General features: G+C 37.6%; 1 protein-coding gene across 16 annotated transcripts in view; it reads left to right on the top strand.

The window, feature by feature from the left end:
• eya1 (EYA transcriptional coactivator and phosphatase 1) overlaps positions 1 to 27,940 on the top strand; it is a 110,007-nt gene that overhangs the window by 76,007 nt on the left and 6,060 nt on the right. For 11 of the 16 annotated variants that reach the window (XM_079601628.1, XM_079601631.1, XM_079601627.1 and 8 more), the window contains 8 exons: positions 1,255 to 1,321; positions 1,685 to 1,830; positions 3,316 to 3,453; positions 8,921 to 9,003; positions 9,386 to 9,572; positions 10,794 to 10,936; positions 11,710 to 11,793; positions 18,063 to 18,152. In XM_079601628.1, the coding sequence (XP_079457754.1) occupies positions 1,255 to 1,321; positions 1,685 to 1,830; positions 3,316 to 3,453; positions 8,921 to 9,003; positions 9,386 to 9,572; positions 10,794 to 10,936; positions 11,710 to 11,793; positions 18,063 to 18,152 (938 nt within the window). The remainder of the gene's footprint in view (positions 1 to 1,254; positions 1,322 to 1,684; positions 1,831 to 3,315; positions 3,454 to 8,920; positions 9,004 to 9,385; positions 9,573 to 10,793; positions 10,937 to 11,709; positions 11,794 to 18,062; positions 18,153 to 27,940) is intronic. The other 5 variants (XM_079601621.1, XM_079601629.1, XM_079601624.1 and 2 more) reach the window with 1 other exon arrangement.

The raw sequence follows: 27,940 nt of genomic DNA, 5'->3' as shown, positions 1-27,940 counted from the left end.
AAATGCAAAAACTCTTCATGGAGTATTACATTCCTGCTAATTTGTCTTATTTCCCTACCTATTTGACTAAGTACCTGATACCTTTATGTTAGACTCATATAAATCATGGCTCGGACTTCTATCTCTGAGAATATGAATGAAATGAAGTCATTTGAGACTGTTTTATACTCAGGGGATGCAGTTGTGCAGAGGTTTGGTGTTTGCCCAGACCAGGTGCTGAAGTGTGGGGGAAAAGGCCCCGTTTTCAGGGCACTGAGAATACAGTTACATTGAGCAAGAGCTACTTAACTAGCCCTTACTTTAGATGTCACAGCCAATTATTCACAAAAGGCAAGAGAATCACAATATTCGTAATACCTCCACCCCAAAGAAAGACATCCAAACCATACAAATGGTAATGCACAAAGGACCTAGGCTTATATCTAGCAATCTATAAATGGCAATAGCCAGCCTAATAATAATATTAGTAGTGATTATAAAAAGTTATTATTTTTGTATTATTATTGCTGTTGTTAAATAATATTAATAATACATTATTTAGAAAATTATATTTATTTTATGTTTATTTGTGTTTAGTATCAATTATATTTTATTATATAATGTATTACAGTAATAATAATACATTATTTAGTTATGATTTGAAATCCTATATTTTATATAAAGGTTTTTTTTATGTTATATTGTTTTCCGCGAAAGGTACCTTTTAAGGGCACTACGATTTGAGCGCAAGTTCCCAGACTTAAGCCATGCATTCACTGGCACATCAAAGATCTCATGTTGCTCTGTGGTGTTTGTGTGAGTTAACTGAATGGCCCTCCACACCGTCATTAAGGGCTGGGAACCACAGGGCCGGTATGTGTCTAATGAAGGCTCCTTATGTGTACTACTTACCTGTAATCAGGCCTGATGATTTCTCATTGTACAGTCCACTTTAAACCCTCCAGTGTGCACAGCTATACATCATTCCCAGCTCTGTGTGTGTGCGTGTTTGTGGACACTAGGCCTTTCCATCCTGTGTCGTTTTTTTTTTAATGTATACAAGTCAGCAGAAAAACGCTCCCATATTACCTGATTATTTTCCTTCGTTATTGCTCTTAATTTATCAACCTAAAATAAGGTTAGTGAAATAAATAGTGTAACGCAATGTAATTACTGTTTCCTTGGATTCCAGAAGTCCTGTTGGCAAAGAATAATATTTGCCTTATTTTTTAATGTTTGAATGTGCTCGCCTCTTTTCTTTTTAACTCTCCACAGCCATTGGAACCAGTGGCTTCAGCCCAAGACAAACTCACCAGTTCTCTCCCCAGATTTACCCTTCCAAGTAAGGCTTCTTTTATTTTTCTTTAAAAAATAAGCAGCATCCAACTTCATTTGGGCCTTTAATTAGATCCTTCTGCCAGATTCTGGACTCTCCGGCTGCTTTGTTTTCATTGATGTCTGCAGCTTGCATATTCCAAAATCTGTTGTAATTATTATCTTGCGAAAATTTCCCCTGTGATTTATTTTCCTTTCGCAATGTATATCAGCTGCTTAATGGCTAGATTTTTCTCCGTTTCACAGCTTGGCCAAATATTTATGATTAAGTAGCAGAATCACACAGAATTTGTCTTTGAGCAAATTTTACGATACGGGCTTTTGGGTAAAACTACACGTCTCCTTTTTCTCTTACTTTGCTCTCAAATAGCAGACCCTATCCACACATTCTTCCGACTCCTTCCGCCCAAAACATGGCCGCGTACGGACAGACGCAATACACCACAGGAATGCAGCAGGCTGCTGCCTATGGCACGTACTCTCAGCCAGGCCAGCCCTACGGGATTCCAGCCTATGGTAACTGATTCACTTCATTCTCTTCGATGCTTTAAAGCTTTTGGTTGGGCTTTGCTTTTCACTCAAGCAGATGTACAAAACATTTCTGGGTCACACTTTATATTAGGTGTCTTTAACCACTATGTACTTGCAACCAGAAATAACTACAATGTACTTATTTTATTGATGTAGTATTGCAAAACACTTGCGCTGCTATTGAGGTGGAATACGAATAAGTTTAGGGACAGGTTTGGTGGTATCGGTGGGTTTAATGGTGGGTTAAAAGTGAAAGGAAGGGTCAAAAGTGTAATTATACATAAATGTGTAATTAAACATAAATACATAAATGAATTACAGATTTAGTTAAATGCAGGCAATTCTAATAATATAAATACTCTGTAAAAAGATGTATGTACATAGTAAGTGCATTGTGTCAAATTATTAATTCAAATGTTAGTACATATTAGTTAAAGACACCTAATATAAAGACCCATATATGGGACCCATTTCTGTATTTTCTGCCATACTCTAAAAATTCAATACAATACATTAATATGGAATGATGGAATCTTTATTAAAAGGTGTGCAGATGTTCAGAATTTTGGATTTATTTATTTATTTACTTACGGACAGTGATGGAAATTTGAACATCTTTATAAACATTTTCATGTTTTTTGTCAATTATGTCTAGCCTACTTAACGAACATTACATTACCTAACTTTTTAAACCTTACTGCCAGGTTTATTGTGCATACCTCACTTTTCAGATATTTCCTTCTTTTGGTGAAAACAGGCCAATTTGTAATGTTTCTTGGCTCGTTTGATGCATTTAATTAAACTGAAAGTCATCAAATGAGACGCAGTTTAGCATTTAGTTCAATACTTAGCATGTAGCTTTAAGATGAATTCTAAAACTTCGCTAACAATGCACTGATCACTAAGATTATGCTAACGCTTACCTCAGCCCTTAGTAGCTTCTTTTCCCACCTTCAGTCGAAACTTGGGACTCTGCTGACCTTTTGTTTTGCGTTTGCAGACTCAGTGACTCCTGACAGTTGCTAATTTCATGCTAGTTCGACAGATATGGGAGATACAAAGATTTCAGTTCACCGTGTACACACTGAACCCGACTCAAGCTAGAAATGTTTTTCCAAGGGTTTTGAACGTTGTGAAACCTTTGCGAAAATATGCGCACAGACAATGTTGTTTAGGTAGAACAATCTCGAGTGTGCTCCCGAGAGTTCACGTGTTTGTTTGAGTGGAAGCAAAACGCAAACCTTCATTGGGCCTGATTCAATCTAATCGAAAAACAGGTTTGTTTTAACTCCGACCAGCAAATTCTTGGAAATCTGTGCTGGGTTTGGCGCAAACACTTCAATGCAAAGGTTGCTTGAATCATGGCCCTGTGCGAAACAAGCCACCATTATCTTTCATTCTTGGTTGAAGTGGAAAGAGTAACACTGAGGATTGTGCATCATACTGCTCTGGTGTCACTAACTGATTTAGGTCCATTGTGGGCAGGCATCAAGACAGAGGGTGGATTGACCCAGGCCCAGTCTCCAGGCCAGAGTGGTTTCCTCAGCTACAGTTCCAGCTTCTCTACGCCTCAGACGGGACAAGCACCCTACAGTTACCAGATGCAAGGTCAGGATCACCCTCTTCTCTTTTCCCTTTTTGCTCTTCCCAATGGAGTGACAAAATAGAGCCGTGATTCCTCTCAGGCCCCCTTCAAAAGAGGACACAATTAATGGCAGACACGGACCAATTCATAACATCCCCGAGCAGATGGTTGTATTAGGTTGTAGTTGGACACAGTCTTTTTTGCATTAGGCCTGAAGAGAAACAACACAGATGGAAAAAATCCCTTTTTTCCTCTTTAAGACCAATCTTTTTCTCCTTCGCACTTGGCCATGTACATTCTCAAGTACTCTCGTCTTTGAGGTCAGTTCATGGAAGTCACACTTGGGTACTGGGAATTAAACGTGCATCAAGCAAATTTCCTGCCACCCAGTGTTTTTTATTTTTTTTCGAGACATTGTCCCAGCTCCAAAGCCAACAGTCTTTCCTGTCGTTCCGTTTCTCCCGTCTTTCTCCCTCTAGTGTTTTCCTTCGGGCCTCCAACAGTTAGTGCTGGTTTGAGCTCTCTAATCTCCAAATAATGTGTGACAGTAGAAACATCTCCATGTTTTTGAAATCTCTCCAGAGCATCTCACAATAAATAATGTGACATGTGGTCTGGAAGCTTCTTTTCCATGCCTCATGAGTAGAAACTTTCTGTTTCTGCTGATGCTGCTTCAACACTAGGGTTGTAAGTGTTACCCTGTTCCGACCGCAGAAGTTTAAAGGCCTGTTCACACCGTTCAAGTCCAATAAGACTAAATGTCATGAAAGTATAGAACCCAAAGTGTGCATCAAATCTATTCACAAGGTGTCTGATACCAAATCGGAGACATTTTGGGAATAAGGACCTTTTCTAGCATCCAGATGAGAAAAAAAAATCAACCTAGTTGTCAAATAAAAGCACTTGAATGAAACAATAGGATATTTTGGACTTAGGAGTTTGTAGAGATGTTTTGTTTCATTTAAGATTTTTGTTATGTTAATGTTTGTTAATTTTGTTTGTTACTTTTGTTGTTGTTTTTTGTGCCAAAACTTTGTATTAATAGTCCTCCAAAGGAATAGTTAACCCAAAAATGAAAATTATGCCATAATTTATTCACCCTTACGTCATTCCAAACCGGATGACAATCTTCACACAGCTCTTTTCCAAAAGTTCAGGTAACAGAATTCAAATTGTTTACATAAAATATCCCTTTAACTATCATCTAACAATGCCACTGTGCTTTGAGTTTTTTGTTCATCAGAAACTGAGCTGCCTTCAGTCTTCCTTTCAAAGCCCATGCAACCATAAACACATTAGCCACTAACTGCAAGAGCAGATGACAGATGACCATTAACCAGGCCGGTCTGTCTCTATTGGCTTCCTCTCTGTGCCTCATCGATTAGGCAGGTCTGGACTCAGTGGAAAAGTCTCAACACGGTAGCCAAATGTAGACCCCCCATCTATACGATATACCAACTGCTGTCCCATAGCCCTAGAAGAGCGAGCCTGCACCCAGCTGTCAGAGGGAATACAATTAAATTAATGTTTTTACAGTGCTCTTTCATGTCTAATGGAACGGCACTGGCTTTCTCTGATCACGATCCAGAAATGTAACACAGAAGAACCTTCCTGGCTTAAAATGATGAGGTCTGGAGTCGTCACATATTGTGGGATTATCATAAATATCACAAAATAGTGAGATAATATGGTCATTTGAACACTCTGACAGTATCAAAATGTGATGGTGATCAGGCTTTTGTTACATTTTATGGAAATAAAACAAATAATATATATTGACTTATAAAGCTAGTTCTTGTGATCTCTATTAAATTATTTACCGGTATGCCAAAATTTTATAATTATTGAGTTTCTCAGTAAATATTGTGATTATTTCTTTAATATTGTAATTATGATTGTTATTATTCAGTGATTATAACGTTTAAAAAAAAATCACAATATTACTGTTTTTGCTTTATTTTGAATCAAATAAATGCAGCCTTGGTGAGTAGAAGAGACTTATTAAAAACATAAAAAATATTATCGATCTAAAACTTGTGAACGGTAGTGCGTATATATATATATATATATATACATACATTTATATATATATATATATATATATATATACATTTATATATATTTATCTGAGTTTAAAAATAAATATACTGATTTACGTATGATCTTACATGAATAAATATAAATCATTTTAGTCTGAATTAATCTGAATATAAATAAATGAAACATAAAAGCACAAGCTTTAATTAATAAAGAAATAATAATTGTCTGTAGTTTAGCTGAGATTTAATTCGCTCTATGACATCTATGAATCTTCTTGACAGCATTTCACTCAGTACATCCAAGTATAAATTAGCATTTAATTTTCCAGCTTCACACCTGTTTGAGCTTTGCTTCCTTTTTCATAAACATAACGGCTCTAACGCAAGAGTATAGAGCGAGAGAGGGCCATCATTTTTTCACTAAAAGTAGATGATAATTACAGCAACAATTGTGCCTCCCTCCATTCTGCACACCGTGTGAGAGGAGCAGCAGACTGCTTTTTAAAGAAGCCCATCTGGACTTGATCGCTTGCTCCCTAGAGAGGCCTACAAAACTTCTGCTACAAATATTGTGCACTGATGATAGACATAGCCCATGGCAAGAGGACTGATCAAGCACAGCAAATGGACTCCCAATTGGAGAGGCCATAAGGAGAGCCAGTGTCTCGTCTTGAGTGAACTAACTGGAGCAAGACAGAGCGGAGAAGGGGGAGGAATGGGGGAGTTTTTTTGCCCCTGGGAAAAACCAGGCCTCTCCCCAGCATGGAGTCATTCTTTTGGGACCGGAGGGGGTCTCGCTTGGCTTTTATGTGGCTCCGGACTCTCTCTGGAGTCAACTGCTTTCCTACGAGTCCTGGCTTTTATGACTTTTTGAACTGTGGATTTAGCTAATTTGTTGTGCAATGGGAGTTTGATGCGTCTCGCTTTAAATGACGGCCTAAGTCTGGAGAGGAAGTCAACAGCTTTTAGAGCACCTCTTGCTGTTATTTAACAGAAAACTAGAAGAAGAAAATTTAACAAAAGCAACAAACTTGCTGGTTGTGCCAGACAGTAGTCCACAAGTAAAGCTGCTGTATGTTTGTTACAGTCTGACCCCCTCCCCATTTTCCAGAAGATGAAAGACTAAGCCTCTGTTTTTCTTTTGGATAGCTCCTGTACAGTTCCCCTTTTATTTAAACACATTGAGTGAATTGTGTGCCCATTTCATGTTGTGAATGTTGTAAAAGAGATAACTGACGACTCCAAGGTTACCCACAACTCTTAGCAGTTAGTCTGCAAAAGAAAACTTCTGGGAAAATGTGCTAAAACCGATTAAAAGGAATATTCCAGGTTCAATGCGCGATAAGCTACATGTTGATTACCATATTTAATCGTCCCTTTTTTTCTCTAAAGAAGCAAACATTGTGGTTACAGTGAGACGCTTACAATGGAAGTGAAGGGTGTCCGTTTCTGGAGGATTTAAAAGAAATAAGAAGCTTTTACTTCTTCTGTTGAAACCTGTGAATCTCTTCAGCTGTAAAGCTGTTATCATTTCTACAGTAGTGCTTATATAATTCACTTAAACTAACACTATTAAAATTGTTTTTGTTCATTGAAATAAACATGAAATAAAACAAAAACTTGAAAATTAGAGATGTTGCCTTTGCAAATAACTTTTTTTTTTTCAGTTATTTCTTTGCAGATAACTGTAATATAAGTTTAATTTGAAGTGCTACAATTTCTAAAACTAAAACTTGATTAATAAAAAATGATATATATATATATATATATATATATATATATATATATATAATGAAAATTTAAATCAAATTATAAAAGTAAAAGCTACATTTAAAAAAAAGATGAGTAAAAGCATAACACTCTTCTACGGTCATTTTGGGGTTTTAGGGTTATGTTGTGAAGGTTAGTAAGCAATTTTCAGAAATCACGTTAATACATATTATTTGCATCTTATGACTATACTATTGAAACAGTGAGTATTTTAATGTTTACAAATATACTTCCATTATAAGTGGCTCACTGTAACCCAGTTCAAAATAATTGCCCGTAGATTGAGCTTAACTTGTACTGAACCCAGAATATTCCTCTACACCATTCCCCCCTCCCAGTCTTCTTGAGAATTTCAATGTGATTTGAGCACTTTGACTCCAATAAACACCTCGAAACACGATGTACCTCCAGGCTGTCCCGGCCCCTATAACTCATGTCATGTATGTTATTAAGTCATTAGATGCTATCTCTCCATAGAGAGATTTAATTACCCAGAAGGTGCTTCTTTTGAGCAGCTTGAAAAGAAGACAGATATGCATATTTATTGAGGCAGGATGTCAGGTAAAAAAAAGACTTCCCATCTCCCTCCCCCTCGGTCACAACAGTGGCACTGTGTCTGTCATTGTAAAGGTAGCGATGGATGAAATAATAGACCCAACCCCCTTTCCTCTTTCTTTCCGACCATCAGCCAAGATCCAATCACTGATATGGAGAGAGAAAAGATAGAGCCACTGTTATATCCCACCCACCCACCCACCAACACACACACACACACACACACAACCCCTCATGCCCCTATAGTACCTGCAAGGCGTTGTCTTAAATGGCTTTGAGGTAGTTTAGGTCATGCTTGGCTCAGCCCCCATCTACAATTTAAAAATGTAATTTATTTTGAATGATGTCTCTTACATCAGTTGCAAACAAAGGCTATGTCTACACTAATCTGGATACATTTGAAAAGCATAATTATCTCTAAGTTTTGGCTCTCCGTCCACACTGAGGCTGCGTTTTTGTCCTGCGAAAGGACGAAGATGCTTTTTGAAGACGCATTTTCACGTTATAGTGTGGATTGTGCAAAACAGTGATATTCAAAAACGATGACGCATGCTTAGTCATGTGGCACATATTGTACTTGTTGATATATATGCTTGTACCGGTATAGGCCAATTCATGTCCAGTCGGGTGGGGAAAAACGCAGACACCCTCAGGTTGTTCCAAACCTGTATGAATTAATTTCTTCTGTTGAACACAAATGAAGATATTTTTTACAATGTTGGTAACCAAACAGTTGATGGGCCACGTTGACTTCCGTACTATTTTTTCCCCATACTATGTTACCAATTTGGTTACCCATATTTTTTTAAATATCTTATTTTTGTGTTCAGCAGAAGAAAGTAATCCATTAAGGTTTGGGACAACTTGAGGGTGAGTAAATGATGACAGAATCTTTTTGTCATCATTTTTTGTCAACTCTTGAGCTATCACCTAAAGTGTTTTTCGATGTTTCAGTATGGACGAGAAACTTTTGGAAAGCGTGAGTGGACAAAGAGCGTTTTAGAACGAAAACACTGTTTTCAAATGTATCCTGATTAATGTAGACATAGCCAAAGCCTCATTCGGTTCAGTCTTTCTGTGTGTATTGCATTGTGATTTCTCACCATTATGTCTCTTTCTCTTGTAGGAGGCAGTTTTACAACAACTTCAGGGCTGTACGCTGGAAGCAATTCCCTTACAAACTCAACTGGATTTAATAGTACACAACAGGTAGCTGTAATTGAATTTCTATCTCTGACTATCTAGTCTGTAGCACACGTTGAAATTGTATTTCCTCCATTTGGCACATGGACTCAGTATTTTTTTTTCCTTCCTCCTGTAAGTCTTTATAGAACATGTGTACGTTCGCATATTACTCACATGATATGAATCACTCTAAATGTCTCGACCACTGTACGCAAGGATTACCTCTTGCTCTTTTCGCGTATGAATTATGCCACGAGCAGAGGGGGAAAAAAAAGTGAAGACAGATCGCTGTCCAGATGTAGCGCACAGGAGACATATGTTCACATTTACGTTTTGGAATCTGCGCTGTAAAGTAGCAGCGTTGTGTGCTGCTATCTCACATTACCGCCTTGATGTCTTTCTGCAGGACTACCCCTCCTACCCAGCTTTTGGCCAGACTCAGTATGCGCAGTATTACAACAGTAGCCCTTACACCTCTCCATACATGACCAGTAACAACACCAGCCCCACAACACCCTCCACCACTGCCACCTACACCCTACAGGAACCTCCATCAGCGATCACCAGCCAGGCCCTCTCAGAGCCACCGGCAGGTAAGAGAGTTCAGTTTGGGGGGAAAAGAGGTAAAGAATAAAAAAAAGGCCTAAAAGTTGCTGCAAAGACAAGATGTGATTGGCTGATTTTGAAACAGTAAACACTGGTGGTGCACTAAAATAAGTCCGTAAATGTTCTGGAGTTCCCCGTAATGATTTTTCAAAAGAGTTTTACCTGTATTTTGAATTACACATTGGCCCGGTTTCACAGGCAGGGCTTTGTTTAAACCAGGATTAGGCCTTAGTTCAATTAAGGCATTTTAAGTAGCTTTTATACATGTGCCTTAGAAAAAAAACATTACTGATGTGCATTTAGAGACAAAACAATGGCACTGATATATTTTAAGATGTGTCAGTGCAAGTTTCTTTCAGTTAAACATGCATTTTAGTATGAGACTTGGCTTAAGCCTTGTCTATGAAACCGGGGATTAAAGGAAATGTTCGTAAATTTAAGAGAAAATATCCTGTCAGGAAATTGCCAGAACTTTTCCACTTTGCTATTTTTTTACTTACAGTGTTACACTTCTGTAGCTTATCATTGTTTAGTTAAGTTGTTAATTTTCTGTTCTTAATATCAGTATTGTTGTGAGTACATTTAGATTACCTGTGCTGTCATTTAAGTTAATCTTTGAAAATGATTAAAAAAAAACGTAATATCTCACCTTAAATAATTTTATACATTAATATTTTTAAAAATATAGTATTATAAAAATATAATACTATATATTTATAATTTATTGTATTTTTATAACATGTATATTCATTATATTGGTGCCCAAATTCACTTGTAGCATTTAAAATACCTAATTTTAGTTTAATTGTTTTAATTATTTTCCCCTGGAATGCTGCAAACGCAGATACAAGCGATGCAACATTTCAGTGCTGTTGGACTATGTATCTGCACTATTGAAATGATGTTCAGCCAATCAAAGTCGAGGACCGAACTGTTATAATATATAAAGTTTTTAATTCACACCTTTATTTCAAAAGCTTGTAAACCCAAAATTAAGAAAGGATAATATAGTGCATAACACCCCCATTGCCATAACTAAAGCTGAAATGGTATCTAGGGTATGAGGAGATCAGATAAACAGCATGATATTAGAGCATGTGGGCAGCAGCTACAGATGAGGTAAACGGATCCAGCCACAATGTGAAGGTGAAAGCCTTTTGTATTTTCCTCTTTTGATATACTTTTTTGCCTTTCTTTTTTCCTTGCAGGAGAGTACAGTACAATCCACAGTCCATCAACGCCCATTAAAGATTCAGAATCAGATCGATTGCGCCGAGCTTCGGATGGAAAGTCACGTGGCCGGGGAAGGAGGAACAATAACCCATCCCCACCTCCTGACTCTGACCTTGAGGTATTGGACCACTGCCGCTCTCTCAGTGTATCTGACTGGAAAGGCAGTGATAGAATTCATTACCAACCAGATACTTTTGATAATCCAGAAGAGTCTGTTCTGCTCACTGCTTTACAATGCATCGACATGTTTAAAGTGTGCTTTTACATGCTCGATCTTACATGTTACAACATGTAAATGCCCTAAACAGAGTTTTTTTTGGGTGAAAGCTTTATTTTGCATGCTTCGCTTTGCATGCAAACACTCTAATCGGCATTCTGTCAGTTTATTTAGTGTGCACGTCACATGTTTCGACATGAAGACTCAAAAAAACAGATCATTTCAAATCTCTTATAAACAGTTGTCTTGCATGGTTACGTTTTTAGAACGAGCAGATTAGAATGATAGAATTCAGTTTGGTTTTGAATCATGTAGAAGTGCATTATTTATATCTTGATCATATTTGAGCTGCACGGTTCAGATGATGGGTCGTGGTCTTTTCATTAACACGATGTGAATCTCAGGAAGGTTTCGGCCCCATTAGCAAGCTGACATCATAGCATGTTAACAAATCTAGTTAATTAGTTTGTTGGTATCGATTGTGTTAATGCATCAGGGTCAGGGGATGGATGGTCCGGTGGTGGTTCTTCCCGCAGTTGCGGGGGTGCTATGGTGACCATCAGGGCTGTATATCTACCATTCCCAGGGCGCATGAATCCATGCACCCTTCTTATTGACAATCAGATCATCTTGCATGCTGAGTGAGCCATTGATTTTGCTCTTTCTTTTCTCAGCGCGTGTTCATTTGGGACTTGGATGAAACAATCATCGTTTTCCATTCCTTGCTCACAGGATCTTACGCCAACAGATTCGGAAGGGTAAGTGATGTATTTTGAATGCAAACACAGGCAAATATTGCGGCAAAGTTTAGAAAAATACACAGAAGAGGGGTCTGTTTGGGTACAGCGTCCCGCTTCGAGGAACTCAGAGTTCAGAGTAATTGTTTCTTTTTTTAATATGATCGTCGAGGCCTCGCAGGCATTCAGCTCGGCCCGCAGCTGTCGGAGTTATGTGGCTGGTACAGGCATGGATTACAAACCAGTTGCACCGAGAATGTCCATTGACACTTCTTAAGGGTTTTTTGTCCTTCAGAAATGTCTCATTGTTAGGTTTAATTAAGTGTTTGTCGAAACCACCCTTTAAGTGAGGTTAATGTGTTACAGCAAAGTTAAGAAACATGTTTTTAAGAATTCCCTAGATATGTTTTTAAAGAAGGCTGCATTTATTTGACTAAATATAGTGAAATATTACTACCGATATAACTGTTTTCTATTTGAATATATTTTAAAATGTAATTTATTCCTGCGCTGGCAAAGCTGAATTTTCAGCATCTTTAACTCCAGTCTTCAGCGTCGCATGATCCTTCAGAAATCATAATCTAATATGCTGATTCTCTGATCAAGAAACATGGTGCTCTGAAAACTTGTGCCGTTTAATATTTTTGTGGAAATTGTAATACATTTTTTAGGATTCTTTAATTACGGTACTAGAAAGTTCAGCATTTATTTGAAATAGAAATCTTTTGTAACATTATTTATTTATGTATTATGCTTCATTTTAAGGCATTTTTGCTGAATAAAAGTATTAATTTCTTAAAAAAACAACCTACTGTCCCCAAATGTTTTGTAGTGTATATAAAGCATGTCATATTTTGTGTAATATATACAAAATGTAAATATATTTGGTATGATAAATCAAAATTTTTGCATTTATTTATAGGATAATTGTATGAATACATAATGACAAATTTAGCAGGTTCAAAAGGGTTATGCACATGCAATAAGAACTAGTTTACTTCTGTGGTCATTGTATTTGTTGTTTTTATATAACCCGTCATAAGCTATATTTGAACTTTCAAAACAAACAATTTGGGAAATACGGCGATCTGAAATTCTCAGGCTTCGTCAATGATCTCATGCTTTTATTTTACTTGTGCGACTGCTCGTTTAATTCACCAAATTATATTTTCACAAAAATCGCGAAGTCTGGGTTCAACATGCGTGTGTTTTTAAACCCGCTTTGTGTCTGAAGAATGCAGAAAGCTGCTTCCTTGTTTGAGGGAATAAATCACAGACTTGGCATTTTTTGGCTGAGCTTCTCGAAGGGTTTTTTCTTTGTGGTGAGTGTAGATGACAGCAGCGCTCGGATGTCAGTGGAACGGGGCCCGGCGGCTGGTTTGTTCTCTTTGTTCCTCAGGCAGGGTGTTTGATGGGGGTGGTGTTTTGTTTTAAGGGTGAGGGAGCCCTGGCCCTCGACCCTGCACTGTTTATTTACTTTATCTTGGCTGAGCATGCTGGGTAAAGAAGCAAAACTCTGAGAGCGCCTCAACCGCATCCACTCTCTCTCTCTCTCTCTCACACACACACACACACACACACACACTTCGACTGAGCCTTTGGTCACCCCTCTGATTTTAAGGTCTTTTTCCCAAATCGATCTTCATTTATAATTTGACGGTGATCCCCCATCAGAACTTCTCTTCCTCTCTGCTTTCAAAATCTGATTACAAGTTGGCCTTTTCACTTGTTATAATTTCTGTCTACTGGGATTTGATTGGTCAGATGAACATATTACAAGAATTTGAATGGAGAATTAGAGAATTAATTTCCAATTTTATATTATTACTTTTAGACATACATTTTGGAGTCCAAACTGGGTCTGTAAGATAAAAAGAAATAAAAAGAAATTAATACTTTTACTCAGCAAGAATGCATCAAATTGAAAGACATTTATGATGCTAGAAAATATTTCTATTTCAAATAAAAGCTGATATTTTGAACTTTCTGTTCATCAAAGAATATTAAGCAACACAACTGTTTTCAACATTGATAATTATAAGAATAAGCACCTCTGATTTTAAGGTCTTTTTTTCCCAAAATAACCTTCATTTATAATGTGACGACAAGTCCCCATCATTCTTTCTCTTCCTCTCTGCTCTCGAAATCTGATGACAAGTTGCCCTTTTCACACTTAATCATTTCTGTCTACTGGGTTTTGATTGGTCAGATGAACATATTAAAATCATTTGATTTAGCGGTTTAATTTCCAATGTTCTGTTATTACTTTCACACATACACAATTGGAGCCTAAACTCCGATTTTAAAAGTGTGGGGTCAGTAAGATTTTTTAAATAAAAATAAATTAATACTTTTATTCAGCAATGAATGAATTAAATTGATCAAAATTGGCAGTAAAGACATTTAAAATGTTACAAAAGATTTAAATTAAAATGCTGTTCTTTTGGACTTTCTATCTATCAAAGAATCCTGAAATCCTGCTGCTTAGTCTCTCCACAAAAATATTAAGCAGCACAACTGTTTTCAACATTGATAATAAGAATAAGCACCTCTGATTTGAAGGTCTTTTTCCTCAACCGACCTCCATTTATAATGCCCCCGTCGTTCTTTCTCTTCCTCTCTGCTCTCGAAATCTGATTACGCGTTGCCCTTCTACCAGAAATGTGCTTTTCCCATCTACCCTGCAACATCACAAACCGCATAATGCTCTCTTAAATCATATCAGCACACTCATCTCAAACCCTTACATTAAAAACCAAGGTGCTTCACGTTTCTCCGATATGAGGCGTAGATGACATAAACAGAAAGAAAACCCAGCGAAATGCATTTCTTCCAGGGAGACCGTTGAGGAAGAGCTCTATAAATAGAGCCGTGTTGGAGAGCTCGCTGTGGTTCTCAGTTATCCTAATTGGCATCAGGGCAGCTCGCTCCCATAAAGCTGATGGTTCGGGCCAGCTGTGTGGCCGTCAGACCCGGAGGGAAAGCTCGCGGGTGAGGGGGTCTCGGAGGGGAGGACTTGGCGCCCGTCGGGTGGCGCTGATGTGTGGGGACAGGTGGCAGCGAGAGCAGAAGACCCTCTGGCACTCCGGCCTGCTTGTATTCTTAACTCTCCTGCTGAAGGATTGTTTAGATTTAATTGGAGAGGATTCGTCGGGCCGGAGAAGTGCACTTTGCATACCTCTCACCACCAAACCTGCTTTTATTAACTTTCAGATACATACACAGGTGTTTATATTCAGTCCACTGACTGGCAAGCTCAAAATAGATGGGAGGGGAGGAATATTGAGACGTGTTGTTTTAAAGCAACTCTTAACAAAGAATGGACCTATTTTAGATTAGGCTACATATTTAAAAGTGTTTTTCATAATTAAAAGGAACACGAGAGCAACTCGGTAAATACAGTATACATTATTGATCATTTTTTTCATTAACCCTCATGTTCTGTTTGGGAGTCTGAGAGACTCCATGACTCTTTTTATAGCTTAGAAAACATACTTAACGTTGAAGTATCAGGTTGATGACTTCCTGCACTCATGAGAACTGATTATAAACATAATTTTAACTTGCTAACATGCATCCAACGACCTCCATGAAATATGTTACTTCAGTTTGGAGTCTCAGAGACCTCAGATATAAACAAAGAATAATTGCAATGGATTTTCACATGCAAAAATGGCCGTAGAAATGCATTCCTGCCAATTTAATTTGTTTTATTGGATTTTTCTACAATATGTTTTGTTTTGTTTTCTCAAATCAAACAAACCCCAAATGGAAGTTACAATTGTTACTATAATATATAAAAGCCATGTTTCACACTTAATTATTTCAGTCTAATTGTTTTTTGATTGGTCAGAGGAACATTACAAGTATTTGATGGAAGAATTAGAGGTTTAATTTATTACATGTATATGTACATAATTGGAGTCTCTAAAACTCAGTCTCAGCTGAACACAAGGGTTAATTGTTTAAAATTAAAGTAGACTAACTTTCTTAAATTTGGGATCAGTAAGTTTAAAAAAAGAAGAAGAAATTAATCATTTTATTCAACAAGAATGCATGAAATTAATCAACAATTTACAGTAACGATATTTATAATGTTACAAAAATATTTCTGTTTCAAATAAAAGCTGTTCTTTGAACTTTCTATTTATCAAAAAAATCTGTTTTTTATTGTTTCCACAAAAATATTAAGCAGCTCAACTGATTTCAACATTGATGATAATAATAATAATAAAAATTTCTTAAGCACCGAATCAGAATATCAAAATTATTTCTGAAGGATCATGTGACACTGAAGACTGGAGTAATGATGCTGAAAATTCAGCTTTGCATCAATATATTCAAATAGAAGAGTTGTTTTAAATTGTACAATTTCACACTATTACTATTTTACTGTATTTTTTATCATATAAATTGAGCATAAGAGACTTATCTCTACCACCATATTATCTGTACCATCAAAAATATATAAATGTGTATATTTATTATACACAATTCTTGATACTCAAGTGTGTGAACACCAACTTAAAAACCTCATCAGTGTCTTTGCTGGTTCTGTTCTTCTTGTGTGGTTTCCCCTCCTGCTGTCCGCAGTTAAAACATTTTCATTGTGGAGTGTGATAAGTAATCAGTAAAAAGCTCAGCCGTTTCTTCAGGTGGCTTTAAGCTCTAATCCCTGTAGCAGAGCTCTCTGACTCAGCACGGCCGTACAGACACCGGAATAAATCCCCTCCTTTGCTTTCCTCTCTCATTCGCACACTCGTTTTATCCTCTTAATGAACAGCGGGATAGTGGCCTCCGATTAGAAAAGTAAGCCCATGTGGAATGAAGATTACAAAAAGATGATTTTAAACTGAATACTATTCTAAACGTCCATTTAATAAACCCTGTGGCCTTGTTTTAGTTTTATAATACAGTGTTTCTTTGTCTCAACACTGTGTACTGTCACTTTAAATGCACTGACTCCTAAATATTTGCAGTTTAGTTAAGATAGCAATCAACCACTATATATATATATATATATATATATATATATATATATATATATATATATATATATGCTGTAGATGGATGGATGGATGGATGGATGGATGGATGGATGGATGGATGGATGGATGGATGGATGGATGGATGGATGGATGGATGGATGGATGGATGGATGGATGGAACAACTTGACCAACACAAGTTTTTAATCATGAAAAGGTGTCATTTTGTAATGAGCTTCCTTAATGAGTGTTGACTAGGTATTAAAGAGAAAAAAACACACTGCAACTGGTTCATTAACAATTTAGAGAGCGGTCACTCCAATCTTTGTGTCAGCTCTAACACAACCATGAGATCACCATTACTGCCAGTATTGCATTACCGTGGAAACTGAATACATTGAATACATTTAAAAAAAAGAGTCCATTATATTTTAAGTGAGTAATCCATTTTGATTACTGCCAGTGCACAGGTTTAAGCATCACTTGCTAACGCTGTTTTGTGTAGGAAAATGTGCATCTTCCTGTTCCTAGAAGTTTCTATTAAATTCCCAACTTGAGCCTTTTACAAATAGTTGGAAAAATGCTTTATCTGATGTTAGAAGATTGTTCGAGGGAAATGGGGGTGAAATGCATCAGTAGTAATGTGTAGAAAGATGATCTTGGCTCTGAGGTATGTGGACAGTGATATATTTATGATGACACTTTGACCTCAAGCTCATTTCAACGCATAACACATCTAAGACTGTGTTTTACTGCCTACAGAGTGTAAAATTAAGCCCAGTTTCTTTTTAGAGAAAAATGATGCTCTTAATTCTTGAGCCTTGTAGTATCGGGATAGGCAGAGATGTGTTTTATTATATATTTTATTAATTATATAATTATTTTTAAAGTATGCATGATAGATAGATAGATAGATAGATAGATAGATAGATAGATAGATAGATAGATAGATAGATAGATAGATGGATGGATGGATGGATGGATGGATGGATGGATGGATGGATGGATGGATGGATGGATGGATGGATGGATGGATGGATGGATGGATGGATGGACGGACGGATGGATGGATGGATGGATCAAATTTTTCCATACTTACTTTTTTATCTATTATTCGGTTTAAGCCATATATTATTTTATTAATTAAACATTATCCAAAGTAAAAATGGTAAATGTGTTAAGCAGAGCTAAATAGCATCATCGTGTATTAGCTGAATCAAATTAGGATTGAATATTAGGCCTAATTATATTGTTTTGTGGAAAGGATAAGTAATTATCAAGTTTTTTTTCTGTGTTTTTTTCAGGATCCACCAACGTCGGTGTCATTGGGACTTAGAATGGAAGAGATGATCTTCAACTTGGCCGACACACATTTCTTCTTCAACGACTTGGAAGTAGGTCCATCAATTTTTGTGGCTTTGGGGATTCCTTTTTTTTTTTTTTTCTCACTGGCTTCAATGAAGCTTACTGCAAGCCTTCTAATACGGTGATTACTTCTGCAGCTTGCTTTTTTAGCGGCCATATTTAAAACCCAGCCCCAAGATGTGGATAAGTCACAACAGAGTGTATACATTACATTACGAGCACAAGAGCAGTCCATTAAAGTTTAAGCCATAGCATCAACAACCATTTAATAGCAGGGTGCCTATTTCTCGCTAACGTCCCTCAGTGGTGAAGTATTACCTCGGAGCCCATGGGACACTATGAATTTTACATGCGCTGTCAGTCTCCCCGGCCTGAGCCCACCACCGCCCCCCTCCCTTCCCTGCCGCCCAGGCCAATTTGTCAGCTTCTAATATTTCTGTACGTGCTCTGACTGTCTGCGTGTCATGCTGTGTGCTCGGTGTCTCTGACTCTCAGTCACGGTCTGAAAACGGCTGCTCTGCCCGCTCTGCCTGATTCATGTAGGATCAGTGTAAAATCTGCCCCCGGGGGCAGTTACTGAGAGGGTATCTAGGTGTCTGTCTGCCCCGCCTGGTGAGGGGTGAAAACAAAACTGTTGGGGTCACTTCTACTCGTGATTGGCAGCGCTCCATGTGTTCATAGCAGTGTAATTCAGTTTGACCAGATCTGGTGTTGCTCGATCTAGCACATCATTCAGTGATTTAAAGAGATCATCTATATGGCTTGTTCAAATAGCTTCAGGTCTAAAAATATGCTAATAATTCAACAAACCCTTAAAAGCCAGTTCATCCAAAAATAAAAATTCAGTTATCATTTATTCACCTGACTTACTTTCTTACTCCAAGTCTTCTGAAGTTGTACCATGGCTTTGTGTTAGAAGAGAACAACCTCAAGTTGTTATTTATCTATTAAATGAATCTGTTGATTCAGTTCAGATTAAACTGTTATGAATGATTCATTCACAAATGGTAAATGATCAACATGCTCAAAACCTGTTGTACACAATCTGCTACATGCCTTCTGTCATCTGATTGATAGATTAAAAGGCCTTTTCATTTCATTCTCAAAGCATCTCCTTCAGGTCGTGGCCAAAATCATGTTAAAATATATGATCAATAAGTTGATAGCATATGTTTTTACATTTAACTCATCAAAATAAGTTAATCAATTTTCAACTTTCAACTATATAAGATTCAACAAATTTTTAAGTCAGTTTAATGTAATTTAAGTTGAAATGACTTAAACATCCAAGTAAAATTGTACTTAAACATTTAAGGCAGCGACTTTTGTTAGAGTATGTTTCAGTTTTTAATTGACTTATATGTTTTACCTTCCACAATAAAAACTACAGACCTATATATATATATATATATATATATATATATATATATATATATATATATATATATATATATATATATATATATATATATATATACTTAGTTTTTTTTGTTTTTTTTTACTTAACTCAATGATTCATGGATCCGGTTGCAGTGGAAGATTATCAATGAATACTAAAAAATAGAAAAAGTTTCCCACACAAAGCAATCGTATGACTTGGAATATAGCAATTGAGCCATATGCACCACTTTTATGATACATTACTTTCTTTTTGAAGCTTGAAAGCTTCAGTTGCCATTGATTGTAATTGCATGAAAAAGAGCAGCTTGAACATTCTTCAAACTTTATCCTTTTGAATTCCACTAAAGATTAAAAGTCATACAGGTTTGAAACGACATGAGGCTGAATAAACGATAAACGAAGTCCGAACTATGCCTTTAAGTAGCAGACTTTGCAGACCAGATCTAACCGAGCCCGATCCCAGACACCGCTGGCGAGCCGCTTTCCCTCGTCCCAGAACCCGACTCCTCTGACCCATTGATTTTCCTCCGTGTCCTGCTCGTGGCTGACCTCGCGGAGGAGGAAATGTTTTGTTTGATACTTAAGTGTGAGGAGAACTGTTGCGAGCCTGCCAAGTCTCATTAGTCAACGGCCTCGCTCTGCTTTTCCTGCCACGAGAACCAGGGAGAAAGAAAATGTTTGTGCTGCCCGAGACATTCGAGTGACGGGGAGATTCCAATCGCACTCATCTTGATCAAAGTTAATTGGCAGCAATTGGCTGTTAAATATTTCCGTATGTTTGGCTACTCTGAATTGTGCCCGCTGCACTTTGTATAATGGATATGCCCCCCCGTCATTTGAAAAAAAAAAAAATGACCGTTTTGTGACAAAGCTTAAATGTGGCTTTTTCACAACATCTGTCCTGTATTTTGATTTCGTTTCATGTGTTTAAACCGCTCGCGTATGATTCGGCTGTCAAGGCATCTTGTAAAATGATTGGATTGTGCAATGTGCAGTTTTTCCTTTCTGCTATATCTCAGCAACGGAATTATTACATTTCGTTTTGACACTTTAAAGCTAAGGACCTTTCTCTTAAAACGACAATTGCATGCAATAGCTGAATACTTCACTTTCTGTACTTTAGACCGTAACAGAATGTTTTCTTTGAACTAAACGGGGTGTTCAGATGGACAGAACAAAAAAAATTATAATTCAGCACTGAATTGGTGGGAGAATTTCAAACTGTAAATAATACCACAGCAGATATGTATTTTAGACCTTGAAGAAATGCACATGCTCGGTCTAATTTAGTCAAAGCCATAAAGGGATTTCCCTCTGGCTTTGCACATACAAATGCCTAATGGTGATTGGTGATTGTCAACTGTGTAACTTAGACAAATGTGCAAAGGACAGCCGGCACAATCCAGAAATACACTATCAGACTCAGCTTTTGCTTTGTGCCAAGCACTTACAATGCTCATTTTGGGGAATAAAACAAGACTTTGACTTGTAATTATTCGTATTTAGTGTATAAATCCACATGGATACATTTTCTCGTGGTCACATCCTGTCTGATTAAAGCGTCGGCCTGTGTTGGTGATGTGTGGAGTCATGTTGCATTGTGTTGTGTTACACTCTTCGGTGCAGTCGATGGGTTGTGTTATTTATTTGTCGTTCCGCCCGCTTTCTTGCACCTGTGTTTGATGGGAGTTTGATATATTCAAATAATTACAGATGAATGTTGATATAGAGGGAAGTAATGAAAAGGATGAGGCATGTCGTATTGGTCTTAAGTGTTATAAATTACACACACACACACACACACACACACACACACACACACACACACACACACACTACTGTGATCGAGAAGACACATAAAGAGAGGTCTTTGGGGGGGGGGGGGGAGTCTTGTTTTTTTTTTTTTTTTTTTTTTTTTTGCTCACTTAATTATTAATATTGTACAATGACAGAATATATTTCATGGTTGTCAGCAATATGATCCTTGTATTGATTGCAGTATATTGATTCAAATTTCTTCATGACTGAGGAAAATTTCAGGAACCACAAGTTTTATACTAAAATAGAGTGTGCAGAATGTCCTGTGCCATTTTTACGAATAACTTTATTGAATGATTGATCAAAACATGTGTTGCTGAAAAATTTATTGTATATTTAAAAATATATTTTTCTTAAAAATCTCCATGCCCATTTTTTTTTTACATTTATAAATATAAAGATAATTATAAAAACCCACTCTGTACTATATATTGTCAAATTTATTGACATGTAACATCAAGTAAACTACCATTAAAAAGTTTTGGGTCAGTAAAATATTTAAAAAAATTAAAATAAGTATCTTATGCTCACCAAGGCTGCTTTTATTTTATTTAAAATACAGAAAAAAATCTATTTTAAAATGTAATTTATGCCTGTCATGGCAACACTGAATTTTCAGCATCATTACTCCAGTCTTCAATGTCACATGATCCTTCAGAAACCATAATCTAATATGCTGATTTGGTGCTCATTAATTATTCTTATCATCAGCGTTGATAGCAGTTTTGCTGCTTAATATTTTTGTGGAAACCATGATACTTTTTTCAAGGATTCTTTGATGAATAGAGTTCAAAAGAATAGCATTTATTTGAAAGTTAAATATTTTGTAACATTATAAATACTTGCTAAATAGCAGTATTAATTTCCTTTCTTTAAAAAAAAATCATACCGATATACATAAATGACTTCAAATTAAATGAATTCACTTTTCAATAACGTAATATTCACAAATGATTTTTAAACTAAAAAAAGTACCAAATGAATAATCCTTTAATTTGTTGAAAGTTTGAAATTTGAAATTAAATTTGTTAAGTTATTTTTATGGCAGAACAAGGCACAAGAAATACAGTAGTATTTTTACTGGACAAATCACACACTTAATATGTGTACCGGACGCACACAGAGACTTGTTGGCATTGTTCTCTTTGGTTATACCACAACTGGTTATACCATAACTCTTGTATGCAATTACCCAGCTTGTGAGATATGCTGCGTGCAGTACCTGAGTGTGAGGATGTTCAGGGGATGAAAGCATTCTTGTGTGTTGGGTGAGAGGTGGAGTGCGGGTTGGTGTGTGGGAATGTGCGTCTCTGGAGGCCCGGCCGTGCTCCCTCTCAGCAGGGAAGGGCCACGGCTCGCCGGGAGAGAAAACAACACAGAGCCGTCTGCGGGACAGAGATCTCCTCCCTGGCTCTGCTGAGGTGGGAACGGTTTCAATTATCCCCGGCCGTACCTCGGCCGATGCATACCTGAGGCCAACCCGGTGACATTGCAAACGGGACGGGTTTAGCACCTCCGGGATGGAGGGGCTTCGCTTATCAGTTTACAGCTGGAATCAAGTAGAGGTGTGAATTTATATTTTATTTTTTACAATTTTTTTTTATTTAACAACACCGCTTTAACATCTTTCCAGTGTAATTCAACTATCTTAATTTCCAGTTGTCCTCTCGGTAGATAGCTTTGTTATTTAATATACTGTATTTCTGGCCAATACCACAAGCAAATGCTCCATCACAATTCCTCGAGCTCTTTGGAGCAAACCAAAATAGAGGAGTGACTCTTTTGAAAGTGAAATAAGCCATTATCATAACTTTCCCTGCACGTGTTGTGTGTTCGGGAACACGATTGACTCGGTGGATTTAATGTGTTTTTACGTCTAGACGCAGGTAGTGTCTTTTGGCTGTCAGAGCTCCAGAGGTCCCCAGGCAGGAGCCCTGATGTGTTTTGGAATGACTAAAGAGAGAAAGGAGTGCTTTTAAAGTCGGCCTGTCTATCTTCTCTCAGCATCGGCCCCTCTCTTACCCACGAGCCCACAGTAATGGGGCCTAAAAGCAATAAAGGTTATGCGTCTGTGGAAAATGTAGTGTTACAAACAATGTGGTGACAAAAGATGGTTTAGAAGCTGATTGCTCACCCTTATGTATAAAGAGTTTTTGTTGAATTAAAGCAAGGTTGTGTTTTAAATTTAGTCCCTCAATTAAGATGTGAAATATTAAAATAATTTATCATTTGATATAATCCTCACGTATAGAAACGTATATAGAAACCATATTTCCATTATCTTCTCTCCATAATACTTACTTTACTCGAGTTTACTTTACTACACACAAAACATACAGTACTTATTAATGAAATTCTTCTTAACTGCTAATTTTATATATATATATATATATATATATATCTTAAGTTAATAATTTAAATTCCCAAAACCATTTCTTAAGACTGTTGTTATCTCTTCTTTTTCTTAAGATTGTTCTAAAGACACAACCTGAGAAGAATTTGAATTGCTGAAAAGAATTCTTAAAAGTCATCTTAAAATAACGGAGCGCAAATTAATTCAACATCTCTGCTCAATCTTGAGACATACTCTTTAAAAAGAAAGATGAATACATGGCACCCTAACCTAACCCTAAAAAGTGGGATTCTGAGTGCTGAACTCAAAAATAGTGTGCATGCTTTTTATAATTATTACGGTAATCTACAGGCAGCATAAAAATACTTCCTTTGGTGTGTTTTCTTCGGCAAGAACTGCCGTACAATCAAATAATACCAAAGCCTATCATTTTCTTCTCAAGAAAAATAATAAGACGTTCTTTTGGAGAACTTTAATAATTGTACTTAGAGATGTTTTTATGAACTTCTCAGAATGAATCTTCTTAAGAAGATTTTCATGAATCTGGCGCCTTCTCTTTTCTATCTTCATATGAGAGAGTGCGAAAAGCCTCGGTTTTTAGGAAAGTCGCGCTTCCAGAGAGCTTTGTTTTACTCGGCTGTTTGAATTCCATGACTGTTCAAGCACAAACTGTGGATTGGAATGAAGTGGGTCTGAAGAACTCTCTTTGTTCTCCATATCCTGTGTCCGACCCACAGGTAAGCTGCACCCTCCCTCTTTCCCCTTTACCTCTCTCACCCTTTGCGTGGGCCAACTGTGGTGGGAAAGTGAAGGGGGGGAGGGGGGAGGGGGGGGCAAACACTGGGGTCATGAACCCCCCTCACAGACGGGGGATGACAGACCCTGCCAATGGAGTGGCAGCATTGAGAACCTGCGAACCATGGATTGGGCTTTTTCACATGGACTTAGCTTGTAGGCTTGGAGGAATGTTGTGATGATGGCTGTAATCACTCACACTGTGCCTTTGTTACCTGGGCCGCTCACCTGTGTGGGGAGCTGGTTCCTTCTCCAGAATGAGATTCAGCAAAGTTTAGGGTCTGGCCCAAAGGCACGGCCAGGGATGAAAGCCTGAGCTGAGAGAGAGGGGGAAAAAAAAGAGAAACGGAGGTAGCCAGGGAGAGTAATGCAATACGGATGTTTCCAGCTCGGGACGAGAGAGAAAGTGAGGTTTGTAGTTTTAAATAATCATTTTCTTTTTTGACGTTCTGCAGCATTTGCTTCTGTGCAGTCGGCAGCAAAGCCCTTCCTCTGGCCAACAGGAAGAATCAGCCAGTCCAGCCTGATTGCTTAATGACAGATGCCAGCCGAACAAAGGAGGCTCTGATAGTTCGCATAAATGAAAAGGTTTTTCTAGGCCTGGATAGTCAGAGGAGGAACTGAAAAGAAAATGAGAGCGAGTGAATGGAAATAGAGAAGAGCTGATTTCAAGGTGTTTATTTTGTAGTTTGTTAGGCTTCTCTTGCAGTTTCCCACAGTTTTTCCCACACATTTACACATTTGTTTCGTCTACCAGGGCCTTCATATACTGTAGTGTAACGAATGAGAAGGGATCAAAAAATTGATGAATTAAACAGAGACAAAGTGTTTGTGTAAGATGTAATTATGTATGGATTGCAGAGGAGGATCTTTACACAGCCTACAGTAGGAACATCTGGTGTTAGTTAGGAGTGATTTTAGGTTCGTAAGAACAAGGAGATCCACAATGAAGAAAAGAAACTCAACTTTCATTGCCGTCTGAGGGTCAACATGACAATTTGTTTCTTCTATATTCATTCAAAATGCATCAAACTTTTTATTTGCATTTTTAATTGCATGTTTAGGTTTTTTTTTTAGGTATAATGTCCAAATTCTATAAATGTTACAATGCAGAAAAATCATTAAAGGAATGAGAATGTTGCATAATCTTTTAATATTATTATTTTTTTGTTATTTTAATTCCTTCACTGTTTATTAATTTATTTATTTTTTTTTTTATTATTATTTATTTTAGCTATACAACTAAATTTAAATATGTACAGTTTATGTATATTTATCACTTTTTACTTAATGGTTACACCACATGACATTTTCAGTTCATTAAATCTAAACCTTCCTTGAAAATGGTATACAATTTCAAAAGCATAGAATAGGAAAAGTGTGTTTTGCAGTACATGCTATCATGAACTCTGTTATACATCATTGACCCCATTATCTCAATTGAATTCCTACCACCAGCTCAATTGTGCTATACATCAAGCAATATTTACGGTATCTCTTCCTTTCAACATAACATGTTCTTGAAGATAACTTCAGACAGCCACCCTTGAAGATCAACCACATGCTGTATTTAACCACTTAAAGCTGGCCCATCCTCGGTCATTAGGCTTAACGGTGTTTACGAGCGCTTAAGAAGCTGCCCTAATGAGTCTCATGAGTTACTGTAAGACATTAGGACCGGGCGGCTCCATTAGGGTCCGGGTGCAGCTACCAGAGTGGCAGTCAAGTGGTTTATGTGGGCTCCAGCTGTGTGCAGTAATTGCTAGAGGTTGTGCATTCTTTCTCTGCCCTCACTTTCATCCCGGAGGTCTGGAAGCCCACAACAAGACTGTTAATTGTGTGTCGTAATAACCAGAGAATTAAAAGGCAATGTAAACATGCGGTGATTCCGTCAAAGGGAGATGGTAACGTGTCAAGAGACCTAGACAGCTGCACACAATTGAACAATGGCAAAACTGCTGGAATGTCTTTTTAATTTTTTATGTTTTGGATGTTTTAATCAATCTTGGTTGGAAATATTTCAAATTCTCCATGTTTTATTTATCTGAAATGCCGCATTTGTCATCATAACAGTTAATACTCCAGCTTTCTGTAATGATTTTGGCCTGTCCAAAGGTCCTCTTTGAAAAACAAATTGGTACTTCAGAAGTATTACAGATCCACTGCTGACTATCTAGAAACAGATTACACAAATAGCTGGAGGTGTTCCTGAGCCGCGGCTGCAATTGGCAGTCCATCTTTTGGCCCCGCAACACTCCGAGTTCTCCATGTGAGGTCACCCCGACTCCCCCCTCACAAACCCTCCCGCCTCCAGCCCCCCTCCCCCTTATCTGAGCCTGTGGAGCCCTGGAGAGGAGGAGCAGGGCACCAGGTCAAAGTCTTTTCCTCTTTGGATCTCGAGGCTTGCTGGGAGAGGCTTGGCGAGAGAATGGCTGCATTAGAGCAGGGGTTGGGGGTCAAGATTTTAATTCTGTTAAAGAACAGCTGGTTTGAGTTTCTCTTCACGTCGCTCTCCCCTCCCTCTCCCCACAAATCCAGAGAGATGAAAAATTTGTTCAGAGGGGAACCAGTAAAATAAAAAAGGTTTACGGTCTAAAGCGCTTACCCCTACCCTGCTGTAGCATTAGACAGGAATGCAATAACGTCAGCATTTGGCCAGGTTCAGATTGAGTTAAAACAAGGAAGTCCTTTTTGTATTTTTGTGTCTTAGCAGCCAGTTGAAACTTAATTAAAAGGCTTAATGTTCTGGAAAGGAAATTCTAAGGAAAGGCTAAAAGGAAATACCCTTTTCTAAAATTCTACTACCAAGTAAATTGTTAGATTAAACTTGAAATTTGAATGTTGGTCAGCTAATTTATATATGTATGTATATGTATATTTATTCATTTATCATTTTAAATGTATTTATTTTTATTTTATTTATTTTTCTGCATATGATTTTTGGATCGCCCAAGCCACCAACTCTGTCTTTCCATGTGATTTTTGTTTGATTTGAATACTCAGGTCCTGCTCACTAATATCTAAGGCTCTTGCGAGGGGAGGTGGGAGAGGACGACTATAAATGGAAAACTAATAACAGATTTTCAGTCTGCTTTCTCCAAAAAGCTGGCCTCAGGCTGTGTTGGTGTGTGGCTCAGCAGCAATCAGAGGTCATAATTTCATTGGCGGTTAGCATCAGGTTCAATTTTTCTAGTACGTTACATTTACCAGAAAGTCTGGTTTGTGTTACTGTGTACACTGGCTGAATCAGCTTTGAGCTGTAGAATCATTCAGCCTCTCCAAGAAGTGGAGACCCTGAAGGGGGCACAGACGCACTCATTATCCCACAGCTATCTCTTTGTTCAGGCACCAGTCTCTGGACTAGCAGACCTAACACAGAGAGGCCACCTCTACCTTCCCGGAGTCTACCGATCCCGTCCCAATTGACTTTCCGTACCAGCAGATGTGTAT

Source organism: Phoxinus phoxinus, assembly GCF_949152265.1.
Source record: "Phoxinus phoxinus genome assembly, chromosome: 24".
NCBI classification, from domain to species: domain Eukaryota; kingdom Metazoa; phylum Chordata; class Actinopteri; order Cypriniformes; family Leuciscidae; genus Phoxinus; species Phoxinus phoxinus.
Note: the sequence above shows the minus strand (reverse complement) of the source record. Positions and strands in the feature narration are given on the sequence as shown.